At 42.9% G+C, this 13,919-nt stretch overlaps 1 protein-coding gene across 6 annotated transcripts in view; it reads left to right on the forward strand.

Moving 5' to 3' along the window:
- Positions 1-13,919, forward strand: part of USH2A (usherin) — a 427,327-nt gene that overhangs the window by 49,102 nt on the left and 364,306 nt on the right. For all 6 annotated transcript variants that reach the window (XR_008329695.1, XM_053383154.1, XM_053383155.1 and 3 more), the window contains exons 8-9: positions 1,988-2,209; positions 7,213-7,306. Coding sequence is in view for 5 of the 6 variants with exons in the window: in XM_053383154.1 (XP_053239129.1) it covers positions 1,988-2,209; positions 7,213-7,306 (316 nt within the window). In the remaining variant the exon portion in view is untranslated. The remainder of the gene's footprint in view (positions 1-1,987; positions 2,210-7,212; positions 7,307-13,919) is intronic.

Genomic DNA, 13,919 nt, shown 5'->3' on the forward strand with positions numbered 1-13,919 from the left:
GGTTCGCCAGAAGCAGCTTAGTCATGTCTGCGGACAAACGCCGGCTCCCTTGGTCAGTAAAGCGAGATGAGTGCCACAACCACAGAGTCGTCCGTGACTGGACCTAACGGTCCAGGGGTACCTTTACCTTTATACATTTCTTCTAGAGTAATCTCTAGGGGTCACATGAACACAATTGGCAGGGTAATAGCTAGAAGAGGTGCCAATCTTTTATTTCTCTGCTTCTTCCATCCCTTTTTCTCTTTCTCTTTCTCTTTCTCCCCCTCTTTCTCTTTTTCCTGCCCCCTTCTCTCTCCATTTCAGTGTCAACCCCAAGCCAGCTGCTGGGGAAGGGGTAGATTGCTCTTGCCAGAAGTCTGGCCACTTGAAGAAGGTTTCTGAAATTAGCCCAAAGGCCAAGTGTTTAATGACTCTACTGAAAGGCATTTGTATCTAATTAAAATATCACTATACAAATTGTTAAAAAGACTGGATGGCCTTTGATGAATTCTAGAAGACAAGTGAAGGTTTTGTGGACTTAGGTATGTTCTGCAGCCTGAAGTAGTCTCATAGTAGGCAAGGCGAGTAACTGAGGGGTTGCAAACATTTCCTAGTTACTCTTCTTGAGCAGTTTTTGTGTAGACAGGTCTGAGACTGCTAAAACTGGAAGTTTTAGAGGTTGGCAAGCCTCACCAAAAAGGGGCAGAGGAGACGATATGTCTTAGACCTTCCTACACAAAAACTTGGCTTTTCATACAAGTGTTACACAGGTCTGATGCTGACTAGGTTCTGAATTATGCCAAGAGTTGGTGCAATCAGACAGTTATGAGACTTGTAAGACTTACTGCTACACATTTGCCCTTAGCCCAGACAGTCACTGTTATGTCTGTTTTGCACGATGCAAGCTTTTATTTGGGGTTGGGGGATTTTGCGTTCAGCCATAACTGTCTAGCTGCAACCAACTCTTGGCAAAATTCAGAACCTAGTCAGCATCAGACCTGTGTAGCACTTGTCTGAAAAGACATGAGGGAATGTTCCACCAGGTGCAGTCGCTGTTTGTTTTGATGGTGTTGTTATTTTTGTTTTGTTCTTGCTGTTTCAGTCTTGGCGGCTAGGCTTTTAAAGTGTCAGCATCTTTCTCTGGGCTTTCACGATTCAACATTCTAAGGGAGGAACAAGAGGTCATTGAGGGTACAATTCATTTTCAACAAAACATATATTTTGCATTCAGTTGAAGTCGGGTGGGGTGGGGGAAATAGCCAAATTAATTGGCTGAGCAATGAATAATGTTTTAAAAAATAATAATCAAAAAACGGGTTTATTTTTTTTTAAAAAAACAACCACAATAACACTCCAACAGAAAAATTAGTGCATCTTAGAAAAGGAATTCAAGAGCCAATGTGTGAAATGCTGCCATAAATGTTTTATAATGGAACATTGTTTTCCCTTCAATTATAAGACATAAATGATAATAGGAAGTGATTGAAGTGAACGATGTTATGTAGGGACGATGTACAGTGAACCTAATATAAAAATACCCTCTAAAGACTTGTGTATATTCATTGGACCACAGGAAACATTACGTGGTAGTGAACAAGAAGCTACCCTGTTGTATTTTTAAATAAGAAATTAACAGAATGTGTTACTTGCTTGTCCTAAAGATATAAATCAAACTTACTAAGGCTCCACCTGCACTATATGTCTATAACAGTATTATACCACTTTAAGAAGTCATAGCTTTCCCCAAGGAATCCTGGGAATCTATTAAAAGGTACAAAATAATAAATCCTTTGCTTTTAAAGAATTAATCAAGTAAAGGATTTATTATTTTCTACCGCTTAATAGGTATATAAATTGATTTTCACTTGTTTCTAATTGTACTTTATGGATCTTTTATATCCTGTTATGCTTTGAGGTCATGCCTGATGAAAAGCAGTATACAATAACCAAATAATTACATAATTATACTAGCTGTTTTTATTTTATTTATTTATTATTACATCAACAGCATTACTCCATATTCCCATGGAAATGTTACTTTCAGCGTTCTCACACCGGAACCAAATCGTCGGCCAGGATACAATGACTTCTACAATACCCCAGCACTTCAGGAGTTTGTCAAAGCTTCAGCAGTAAAGATTCATCTACTTGGCCAATATCATACTGCTGTACCTTCAGTTAACTTTAGACACAGATACTATGGAGTTAAGGAAATTACTGTCAGTGGGAGGTAGGCTACTCACAGTTTGTATTGAAAATGAAGTATATTTGAGAGTAAACAACTCACTGTGGATTTATACTCATTCAAATGAGGTGAAGATGTACTTCGTAGCATTGATTTCAGATCCAAAATGGGTTTGCCTTACTTCAGATAAAAATCTAACTTAACAAAATAATCTTTAACCAATTTTTATCCATCAATAATGCTTTTACATTCTGGATTTGCTAACTCTTAGAAACAGGTATGTTTGATTGAAAGCCTGATTGAAGCTTTGCTCTAGTGGTGCTTCCATTTTTTATTATGGACTCCCATATATGGCAGTTGTAATGGTCTTAATAATGAACTAAACTCTTTGTCTTAGCTGGTTTTTCCCTTTAAAAATGAGGCTTCTGTCAGTGAAAGTGTTGCATTATCTATGACTGACAACTTTATTGTATATGTTAAGTCAGAAGTCTTGTTGAAGGCATAATTACACCCTGTAAATAAAATGCAAATTAAGTAATGACTGAGTCTCCAGTGAAAGATGTGCTCTTTTTTTGCTTTGGAATTTATGTTTTAAAGAATATGTATTAAATCAGCTTTTCTTAGCGAGAAAAATGAATGTGTGGCTATAGTGTTTTGTTTTTAATTTAATGTTGCATCTCAGCTGGTTTTGTGCATTCTTTGGACTTTTAGTGAAGACAGGATTAATATATTTTTTAAATAGATAAATAAACACAGTTTTTCTTCTATATTACTGTAGCATGGCAGTCTGAAATGGTATATAGTGGTATAATGGTATATATAATAACTTTTAAAATAATGTGTATGTCTGTCTCCGTGTGTGGATTCCACCCCAAAGAACAATAAGAGCAACTCTGAAGTCGCAATGAGTAACCCCTAAAGTGTACATTTTTCGCCCCAAGGGCTGGAGGGATCTTAAATTCAATTAAAGTCCAATGGAATGAATTAATAGAGACTAAGTTAAACTCCTTTAACTTCAATGGGACTTAAGCATGATTCTCTGCGCTAGGCCCATGTGTTTTAATAGAGAGAGTACAATCCAGCAAAAATTAAATGCGAGTAGGAGCTGATTCACCTATGACTTCAGCATGTAGGCTTTTCCTTGTGTCAGGACCCTCATGTCCCTCTCCTGTCATGTAGAGCTGGTGAACCTGTGGACCTCACCTCCCCTTACAAAAGTTTTTTGGGCCCCTTGCATCTCCCAAAAGTTGCCATTAAAAATAAAAATAAGGATGATGTTAGGCATTTTACTACTCCCCTTACCCCTGTTCAGGTGTCATAATTAAGTTAAACATCTGGGAGGAAGGGCAACTGCAATGGAGCGGAGGCAGGGGTAGTGTTGTTTTTGCTGCTTCTCCATAGATATTTCCTTTAATAATAATAATAATAATAATAATTTATTATTTATACCCCGCCCATCTGGCTGAGTTTCCCCAGCCACTCTGGGCGGCTCCCAATCAGTGTTAAAAACAGTACAGCATTACATATTAAAAACTTCCCTGAACAGGGCTGCCTTAAGATGTCTTCTGAATGTCAGGTAATTATTTATCTCTTTGACATCTGATGGGAGGGCGTTCCACAGGGCGGGCGCCACTACCGAGAAGGCCCTCTGTCTGGTTCCCTGTAACCTCACTTCTCGCAATGAGGGAACCGCCAGAAGGCCCTCGGCGCTGGATCTCAGTGTCCGGGCTGAACGATGGGGGTGGAGACGCTCCTTCAGGTATACAGGACCGAGGCCGTTTAGGGCTTTAAAGGTCAACACCAACACTTTGAATCGTGCTCGGAAACGTACTGGGAGCCAATGCAGATCTTTCAGAACCGGTGTTATGTGGTCCCGGCGGCCACTCCCAGTCACCAGTCTAGCTGCCGCATTCTGGATTAATTGCAGTTTCCGGGTCACCTTCAAAGGTAGCCCCACGTAGAGCGCGTTGCAGTAGTCCAAGCGTGAGATAACTAGAGCATGCACCACTCTGGCGAGACAGTTTGCGGGCAGGTAGGGTCTTAGCCTGCGTACCAGGTGGAGCTGGTAGACAGCTGCCCTGGACACAGAGTTAACCTGCGCCTCCATGGACAGCTGTGAGTCCAAAATGACTCCCAGGCTGCGCACCTGGTCCTTCAGGGGCACAGTTACCCCATTCAAGACCAGGGAATCCCCCACACCAACCCGCTCCCTGTCCCCCAAAAACAGTACTTCTGTCTTGTCAGGATTCAACCTCAATCTGTTAGCCGCCATCCATCCTCCAACCGCCTCCAGGCACTCACACAGGACCTTCACTGCCTTCACTGGTTTTGATTTAAAGGAGAGGTAGAGCTGGGTGTCATCTGCATACTGATGAACACCCAGTCCAAACCCCCTGATGATCTCTCCCAGCGGCTTCATATAGATATTAAAAAGCATGGGGGAGAGGACAGAACCCTGAGGCACCCCACAAGTGAGAGCCCAGGGGTCTGAACACTCATCCCCCACCACCACTTTCTGGACACGGCCCAGGAGGAAGGAGCGGAACCACTGTATGACAGTGCCCCCAGCTCCCAGCCCCTCTAGACGGTCCAGAAGGATGTTATGGTCGATGGTGTCAAAGGCCGCTGAGAGATCCAGCAGAACTAGGAAACAGCTCTCACCTTTGTCCCTAGCCCGCCGGAGATCATCAACCAGCGCGACCAAGGCAGTTTCAGTCCCATGGTGAGGCCTGAATCCTGATTGGAAGGGATCCAAATGGTCCGTTTCCTCCAGGCGTGCTTGGAGTTGTTCAGCAACCACCCGCTCAATCACCTTGCCCAAGAATGGCAGATTTGAGACCGGGCGATAGTTGGCCAAATTGGCCGGGTCTAAAGATGTTTTTTTAAGAAGCGGTTTAATGACCGCCTCTTTCAGCGGGTCTGGGAAGGCTCCCTCACAGAGGGAAGCATTCACCACCCCGCAGAGCCCATCGCCCAGCCCTTCCCGGCTTGCTTTTATCAGCCAGGATGGGCAAGGATCAAGGAGACAGGTGGTCGGTTTCACTTGTCCAAGCAGCCTGTCCACATCCTCGGAGGTAACAGATTGGAATTGATCCCATGTAACAGGACCAGACAGAACTCTAGCACTCTCCCGCCCTGGCCCTGCTCCCACGGTGGAGTCTACCTCCTTCTGAATCTGAGCGATTTTATCTGCAAAAAACTTGGCAAAAGCATTGCAGGAGATCTTGGGGTCCCTACCAGGCCCCGGTGGTACAGGTGGTTCCGATAGATTGCGAACCACCTGAAAAAGTCTCCTGCTGCTGTTTTCTGCAGATGCAATGGAGGCGGCGAAGAAGGCCCTCTTCGCCGTCGCCATTGCCACTTGGTAGGCTCGACGTTGAGCTCTAACCCGTGTCCGGTCTGATTCAGAATGAGTTTTCCGCCACCGGCGCTCTAGCCGTCTCAACGATTGTTTCATCACCCTCAGCTCCGGGGAAAACCACGGGGCTGTCCGGGCTCCATGCAATCGGAGAGGGCGCTTCGGAGCCAGACAGTCAATAGCCCTGGTTAACTCCGCATTCCAGCGTGCCACCAGGGAATCAGCTGAAAGGCCATCAACTTGGGATAAAGCATCCCCTACCGCTCTCTGGAAGCCAATTGGATCCATTAAGTGGCGGGGGCGGACCATCCGAATCGGTCCCACCTCCCTGCAGAGGGGAAGGGTTGCGGAGAAGTCCAGTTGCACCAGGAAGTGATCTGACCATGGCACTTCTTTCGTTTCGCTTTTAGTTAGTGTCAGATCACCAACATCCATAGAGGTGAACACCAAGTCTAAGGCATGTCCACGGCTATGAGTTGGGCCAAACTTATTCAGGGACAGCCCCATGGAGGCCATGCTTTCCACGAAGTCCCGAGCGGCCCCTTGTAAGGTCGTGTCGGCATGGATGTTAAAATCCCCCAGGACAACCAAGCTAGGTGTCTCCAGGAGCATATCCGCCACGACCTGAAGCAGCTCGGGCAGGGAATCCTTGGTGCAGCGGGGAGGTCGGTACACCAGTAGGAATCCTGTACTGCCCCTATTGCCCAACTTCCAGAACATGCACTCAGAAAACTGGGTCTTCCCAATAGGACGCCTGGTGCAGACTAATGACTTCCTAAAAATCACTGCAACCCCCCCTCCCCGCCCACATGACCTGGGTTGCTGTGCGTAAGAGAAACCTGGTGGGCAAGCAGCGGCAAGGACAGGCCCATCTGCTTCATCCAACCAGGTCTCTGTCACACATGCCAGGTCAAATCCTCCATCCACAATCAGGTCGTGGATGGCAGTGGTTTTATTCATCATTGACCTGGCATTGCACAGCAACACTTTCAGGTCATGTGGGTTTCCCTTGCTGATTACTGTATCCTTCCGGTCAGGACCAGACCTGGAGGCAGGGATAGTCCTCAAACAACGACTAAACCAGCCTCCTCGGTAATGACATGGATAACCCTTTTGTCCTGACTAAAGAGGGTTTGTATGTTAATTATCTGGGACTTGGTTTTTTATGATATTTTAAATTTTGTTCTGGTAGCCTGGAGAAGGAAAATGATATAAAATAAAATAAAAGATATGTACATATACTCCATGTCCTTTTAAGGAGTTGTGGTGTTCCAGATTGAAAGGTTAATGCTGAACGAACAGGTGTTAACTGTAATAAATAATTAGAGCCTTACATCTGCATAGTATACAATGAAAGCACATAATGCATGTTTGATCACTTAATAGTTGGTCTACATCTACTGTCAATTTACTCCCTTGTAAAGCAGCATTTACTTGACATTTATAAATGCTGAATGGAAAGAGACATGAAATGGTTACTACACTTAAAGGGCCCTTTTCTGAGATGGTTATCCTTAACAGAAGCAGGCAATTACTTTCATGATAGTGTACAAATAACAGGGAGATGCCCTCTCAAATGATACATCAATTCACTCTTCTAAATAGCTTGATTTTGTGTAAATTTCATACTGCTAAACTTTTGTTTTGTGATGACTGAATATCAAAAAAACGAATCTGATCTGTTGTACAGGTGTAATTGTTTTGGCCACGCTGATCGCTGCGACACGAGTATTAACCCATACAGATGTCTTTGCTCCAAGGAAAGCTATACAGAAGGCAACAACGTGAGTTCCTTTAAATTTCAAGTTCTCAAGTTCTCAAATCCGAATCTGAAGGCAATTAAGAGTACATCCTCCATAATGGTCTACTGATGTTTGGTTTTTATTTTTTTTATGTGCTTTTAACTTGTTTTTAACGTGTTATGATTTTACTGTCTGGTGTTATGCTTTTTTATTGTTGTAAAAAACCCAAACAAATAACTTTGGTTGCTGGAGGAGCAAATCTCGACCCTGCCAAACACAGGAAAAAATGATGAGGGATTCATTGATGTTTTAATGGTACGATCTGGATAGCGAGACTCCAGTTCTACACCATAGAGGTTCAGTGTTGGCTACTGCTCATAGCTATTTCAGCTTCCAGTGTGCTACCAGTGTCTGTATTTTCCCCGAACTACTCTACAAGCATTAGCTTGTAAGTCACTTTGGGCTGCTCTGGGCAAGTTGAAGATAAAGTCTGTAGTTCAGTTACAGGTGATTGTGTGGTGAAATTGTCATATTTTTTTCTGTTGACCTCCATGGATTCTACTTGCCAGTTATTATCTTTAATATTATAGGGACCTGTGAATGTTGTATGAATGTTGTATGTCCGCAATGCACTTGCCAGTAGTGACTGGTGGGGCTGTGTGGGTTGCATTGGGTTGTATTGCTCTTCCATTTTCCACATGTAAGTTGCTGCCACTAACCAAAAGAAAAAGGTGCAAATAGCAGGAGTTTGGTATGGTGTGGATACACTGTTGATACAGTGACAGGAGCATCAGAATGACTTCACTGCGGCACCTGCACTGCACAGAGTCTACACTGCCTTGTCCCTCCCCCTCTCAGTAAGAAGCTGTGATATGCTGCATTTGCAAGATGAAAGAGCAGTGAAGTCCCACATGTGAAGCCCTGCTAGCCACTATCGGCACTTGCAGTAGTACTTTGGCATGAGTTTTCTTATTTATGATTTACTACAAAATCCATGCACTGTGTGAGTAGACTTAATATGCACAAATGCATACAGGATCTGCATAATATTAAAAAATAAGATGCCAATGCAAAATTAAGCAGATGGACTTTGAAGGCCAGACAGATTTTTCTTCAGATATTCATATCTTTGGAAGAGGTGCAAAGATATGATTGTAGAAAGTATTACACATATAAGTGAAATATGTATGCAGATTGGAGTTGCCATATCTTGAACATAAAAGAGGGCAGCCTGAGCCGCTGCCAGCCCAAGCCGGGGAAAGAGGTGTGTGTGTGCAAGGCCACTGGCACACATGTGCGCCTCTTTCCCTGGCTTGGTCTGGCAGTGGCCGCAGCGTGCAGATCAGCCCAAACCCAAGCTGCCAGAGCCGGAGCCCAACCCCTCCCCCCAACCCCAGACATTTCCTTTAAAATGTAAAAATCCGCCGAGATAGGCATATTTGCCTACCGAAAGAGGACATGTCCAGATTCCCCCAGACATATGGCAACCCTAATGCAGATATCTCATTTCCACCAGGAAATACCCAGTTATAGAACTGGTTTCTCTTTCCACTCCCTTCCACTGCATTATACTTTTATACAATAATGCATTCAACACCATCCTGCAGTAACTGAATTCACCTCTGCTAGGTCCAGCTGCTGTTGCTCTCGTTTCTTTTTCAATCCTAGAGAGAAGAATACAGTGGTACCTCAGGTTAAGTACTTAATTCGTTCTGGAGACCCGTTCTTAACCTGAAACTGTTCTTAACCTGAAGCACCACTTTAGCTAATGGGGCCTCCTGCTGCTGCCGCACGATTTCTGTTCTCATCCTGAAGCAAAGTTCTTAACCCGAGGTACTATTTCTGGGTTAGCGGAATATGTAACCTGAAGCATATGTAACTCAAGGTACCACTGTATTGCTGCATGCTCACCACATATTTAAAACCATCTTCCCCCTGCTCAAAGGATTCTGAGAACTGTGGTTTAACCCTCACAGAGCTACAATTCCCAGGATCCTTCACATACTACTGTTGTCAGTATTCTTGGGGTGTATATGCAGCCTGTATGCAGTAGGATACAGAAAGCTGCCTTATACCAGATTAGACCATTTCCCCTCTAGTCCAGTATTGTCTTTCCTGACAGACAGTGGCTAACCAGAGTCTTATGTAGAGATCTCTCACACCACCTGCTGCCTGATTCTTTTCAGTGGTGCTACCAGGGATTGAACCTGAGATCTCCTGCATGCAAATTGAGCTCTGTGATTGAGCTACAGTCCTCCTTGTTCTGCCAGCTGTATTGAAGGACAAGGCAGTTTGTTTTCACCATGAAGAATGCATTTACAAAGTGTTCCAAGAAACAGAAAATTATAAAATCACAATCTCTGATAGAATGCTCAGAGCAACATGCGATAGAGGGATAAAAAATATTATCAGTTATCTACAGCTTAAAACATAAGGATGACAATAAAACCACTAGAGCATAGAAACAGCAACAAGGTAAAACCCAGATTACCATCGGCAAAAAGCTTGGGCAAATAATGTTCTAAATTGCCAGTGGAAGCTGTATGGGGAAGTTGCAAAATGTTCTCAGATTTGTGTATGTATTTAAAATAAAGTAGACTTTTACAGAATACTGCACTTTGCCTACCTATATACTTCATATTCCAAATATCCTAAATAAAAAAATAGACACGATTTGTGCAATTTGTAGTAAACAGTCCTATAGGAAACCAGTTTTGTAGTAACCTTACTTTAGCTCATGAGTTGGCTGAAGGTTTTCCAATTCAATGTTGTTGTTTTCCTTGCCAAAAAAGCCCTGTGCTCACAGCGGCATGAGACTCTCTGCAGCTACCTACTGGAATGGAAGCGATGCCACATAATGTTGCATTGTGTAGGATGTGAAGTGCCATAGCTCAGTGGTGGATCGAAATCCCAGTCTCAATCCGTGCCATCTCCTGGTAGAGCTGAGTCAGGTTCCTTGCTTGAGACCCTGCTGACCTCCTACCAGCCAATGTGGACAAAACTAAGCTAGATGGACCAGTAGTTTAACTCAATATAAGGCAGCACCCTGTGTTTTCATATTCCTATTTTTCTGTATTCTCATTTGATGCCTTGGGAGTGACAACATCAAATTGTATCACACCATTCTCGATGTATTCCTGGTAGCACGTAGAGAAACTCATAGGATGTGGGGCTTTCATTTTAAGTTATAAAAGCAAGCAACACCCCCCAGCAAAAAACAACAACAACACATCCCACAATTGTTCAGCTCATCAGTTAACCAAGGCAAGCATCCACCCTAAATTTCTCCCTCACACAGAAGCAGCAGAAAACCAGTGCCTCTTGCATGGGAGGAATTTTCAGGACATGCAGGGAAAGGGGGAGGGGTTTGGCCCTGCCTTAATGAGTTGAGTATTGCAGTGCATTTGGCCTTAAGTCTGCCTTGCCAAATTGTCAGAGAAAACAGTAGTGTATCAGAAGGGATGGATTTGCTCAGTTGAGTGGAATACATGCCAATTTCTGGTATTTAGCGTGGAGGAGCAGGGAAAGCAACGTGGAAAGTGCAGAAAATAATCATAACATCATTCATATTTTGTTTTGTTTTTACCCCTTTCCCTTGTTGGATTCTCTTTCTACTTTGGAATAAACTTTTTACCTGCAAGTGTAATAGATTGGTTTCATAGCCAGAAACCATCTTACTCAAAAACACATTGCAATGCTTTTTAAATTGTTTAATTGAAATAAAATATGAGGGGTTTTTAGAACAAACTTGTTGTTTTCTACTGGAAACAGAAGCAAATCCTGTTGCTGCTGTTCTTCTTCTTTTTTCTTTTCTATAAAGAGCTGGAAATATTCCAAAAAGGAAAAAAAATGCCTCAATTTCACTGAGTCCTGCTAGCCATTAAAATAATGCTCAATAAACACTGGCTTTTGTGGATTACATTGCAGTCAATTTGGCAAGCGATGGCAAAGTTAAACCTTGATAATGTTCCAGTTCTTGACATTGGAAGGTATGAAAAGGAATATTTTTTACTGACTTTGCCAAACATTAGAGAAGCAAAGGGTTGAGGGCACAGATGTAGTGTCCCAGCAGAACCTTGTTCATACTCTCTCTGCCACAGGAACCTTTGAAGCTACTTTCAGTCACAGCACTTCAACGAAGCCCGTGGCAAACACAGAAATATTGTTTGATTTCTTTCTTTCTGTTTTTCCCCTTTGCATTTTCTTCCTCTTACCCCTCCCCCCTTTTTGTTTTGTTTTATAGGATTTTCTAATGTAAACGATCAAAAGAAAAAGCATATGGAGAATAAAATAACCAAAAAAAGAATATATTGTGTTTATATTATTAATAGTATAGCACCATCAAACTGCCTGCCTGTTTGCAAGTAAGCAGGCACCTGCCCCAAGGACCTTACAATGTAAAGTAAGCTAGCGAGGAGAGAAGAAAGGGAGATCATGATTGATTCTGTAATGGTAGAACCACATGGACAAGTATACCAGATACTATGTGTCAGGACCTTCTGTATTGCCCACTCCTGTATTGTTCATGATTTTAAGCTGTCACTAGATGTCCAGGTTGCCTAAGTGGTCAGTAGTGGGTAAGCTAAGCTCCAGCTGGTTCACTTGCTACAGCCATTCCCAGACCAGCATAGCCTGGCATCAGTAACCCATGCTCTGATAAACCCATAGTTTAACTACTGCAATGTGTTCTACATGGGGCTACCCTTGGAGATAGGAAAGAAACTACAGCTGGTGCAGAATGCAGCTGCCCATATATTAAGCGGGAAAGTACACTGGGGTCATGTGCCACCATCCTTAAGATACTGCACTGGCTGCCTGTGCACTACCAGGCCCAAATCAAGGCACTGCTCCTCATGTACAAAGCCTCCATTTCATCCTCCTCCTTACTTTATAGTGAAAACTCTTTTGTAGCATGGAAACATCCCCTTTTAAGCTTGATAAACAACATAGCCATCTCTCGTTTTTAGACTTTATCACACATTGCGGCTTGCTTTTAGCAACCTGAACAAATATGAAGCTCACACTGTTCCAGTGGATTTGTAAGAGGGCATTTAACAGCATAATTAGACCAAAGTTTCTGAAAAAGGAGTGAAAAGCTTGCAGGTGTACAGGCAGAAAGGTTGGGGGGGATATCACAAGATGTTGGCTTCAGCATGTTTTGTATTTGTGGTCAAAAGACTGATAAAAAGCATTTGCTAAAAATCAGCTTGATTCACCAACTTATTTTAAAAGTTGAACCTCTGCAGTTGAAATGATGGTCTATCACAAAAATGAAGTAAGTCTTTTAAAAATACAAGTTGACACTGTCCTTTTAATTAGAACGAGTATTGTGAAATGGTACTTTGTGGGGATTAATTATAAATATTTGATAGGATCTGGAATTCGCCAGGCACTCTGGCAGGACCTGTGATACCATGTGAAAACAAACTAAATGAATGGTGCAAATGCCCTATCAGAATTTTTGGTGGGTCAATGTTTGTGTTGTTTCAGTAGGTTTCCCAGTTTTAATTAGTTTGCACACTCTGTGACTCTAATTATAATTATCAAGGCTACAATCCTATGTCCATTTATCTGGTAGTAAGCCCTGTTGAAATTAATGCAACTTATTTCTGACTAGACATGTACTTTATAGGATTGCACTGAAGTATCCTTCTTTAATAGTCAAGTATGGTAAATTGTATGTTTTCATGTATACCGTACTGTCAGTTTCTTCTAACAAAGAATTAAAACAAAACGTATTTCACTCAACTTCAAATATTGGGTGATATTGGGTCAGTTTTCTTACTGCAATTTTGGTGGTGTTTGGTGCTAGCTAGCTTAACATTTTGCAATCTTACACTACTTCTACATTGTTGCCCCAGAACAGCATTCAAACATCTAAGAGAGGTTACTTCCAAAGTTTGAAAACTGACAGATTTGTCTCAGTGATTAAATACAATCAAAATGCTTAGGGTACATTGTTTAAATAAACCCTTTAGAGTCCCTGCATCTTTGTTCTTCTGTCATCTTTCCACTGCTGCGGGGATAGATAATAATAGATCAGGCTATGTTTTCTGGAGAATAACATACAACCAAATATCCTGCTGGCATCCATCTGTCTCAAGAGACAGTGGAGTTTGCCTCTGGGGGTGAAGTGACCTCTCTGGGATGCAAGCCTGGGCAGTGTGTATGGAGATCCTGGACTGCCCAGATGACAAGACCCTTCTTGGCCTCACTGTGTGATCCAAAGGAAAGCAGAGCAATATGTTTGGCACAAGCTTTGCTGCAGGAGTTGTTGGAAGGAGGTTTACCACTCGTCATCCAACTATATTAGGCACTCCACTCTGGATTTGTATAGGGTTTACTCCTTGGCATTTTCTTCTCCTGAAGATGTCCCACAAGGCAGCAGGTACAGATTGTTCCTTGGGACTTACTCCTTAGCTTTTTCTTCTACCGAAGATATCCCACGAGGCAGCGGAGGTTTAGAGTGAGAGTTTTCCTTCTCTTAGATGGGCTGCCTTCCCAGGTTGATGAGCCCCATCTGCCTCTCACTTCCCTCTACAGCACATGCAGAAACTGCCTTCTTGACCATTGGACCCACTATTGGTCTTGTCCACTCAATCCTCTGGAGCCTGTCTTTGCATGCAGGATAAGTCCCCAACTCACTGAGGGCTTA

Source organism: Podarcis raffonei, chromosome 3 (assembly GCF_027172205.1).
Source record: "Podarcis raffonei isolate rPodRaf1 chromosome 3, rPodRaf1.pri, whole genome shotgun sequence".
NCBI lineage: Eukaryota > Metazoa > Chordata > Lepidosauria > Squamata > Lacertidae > Podarcis > Podarcis raffonei.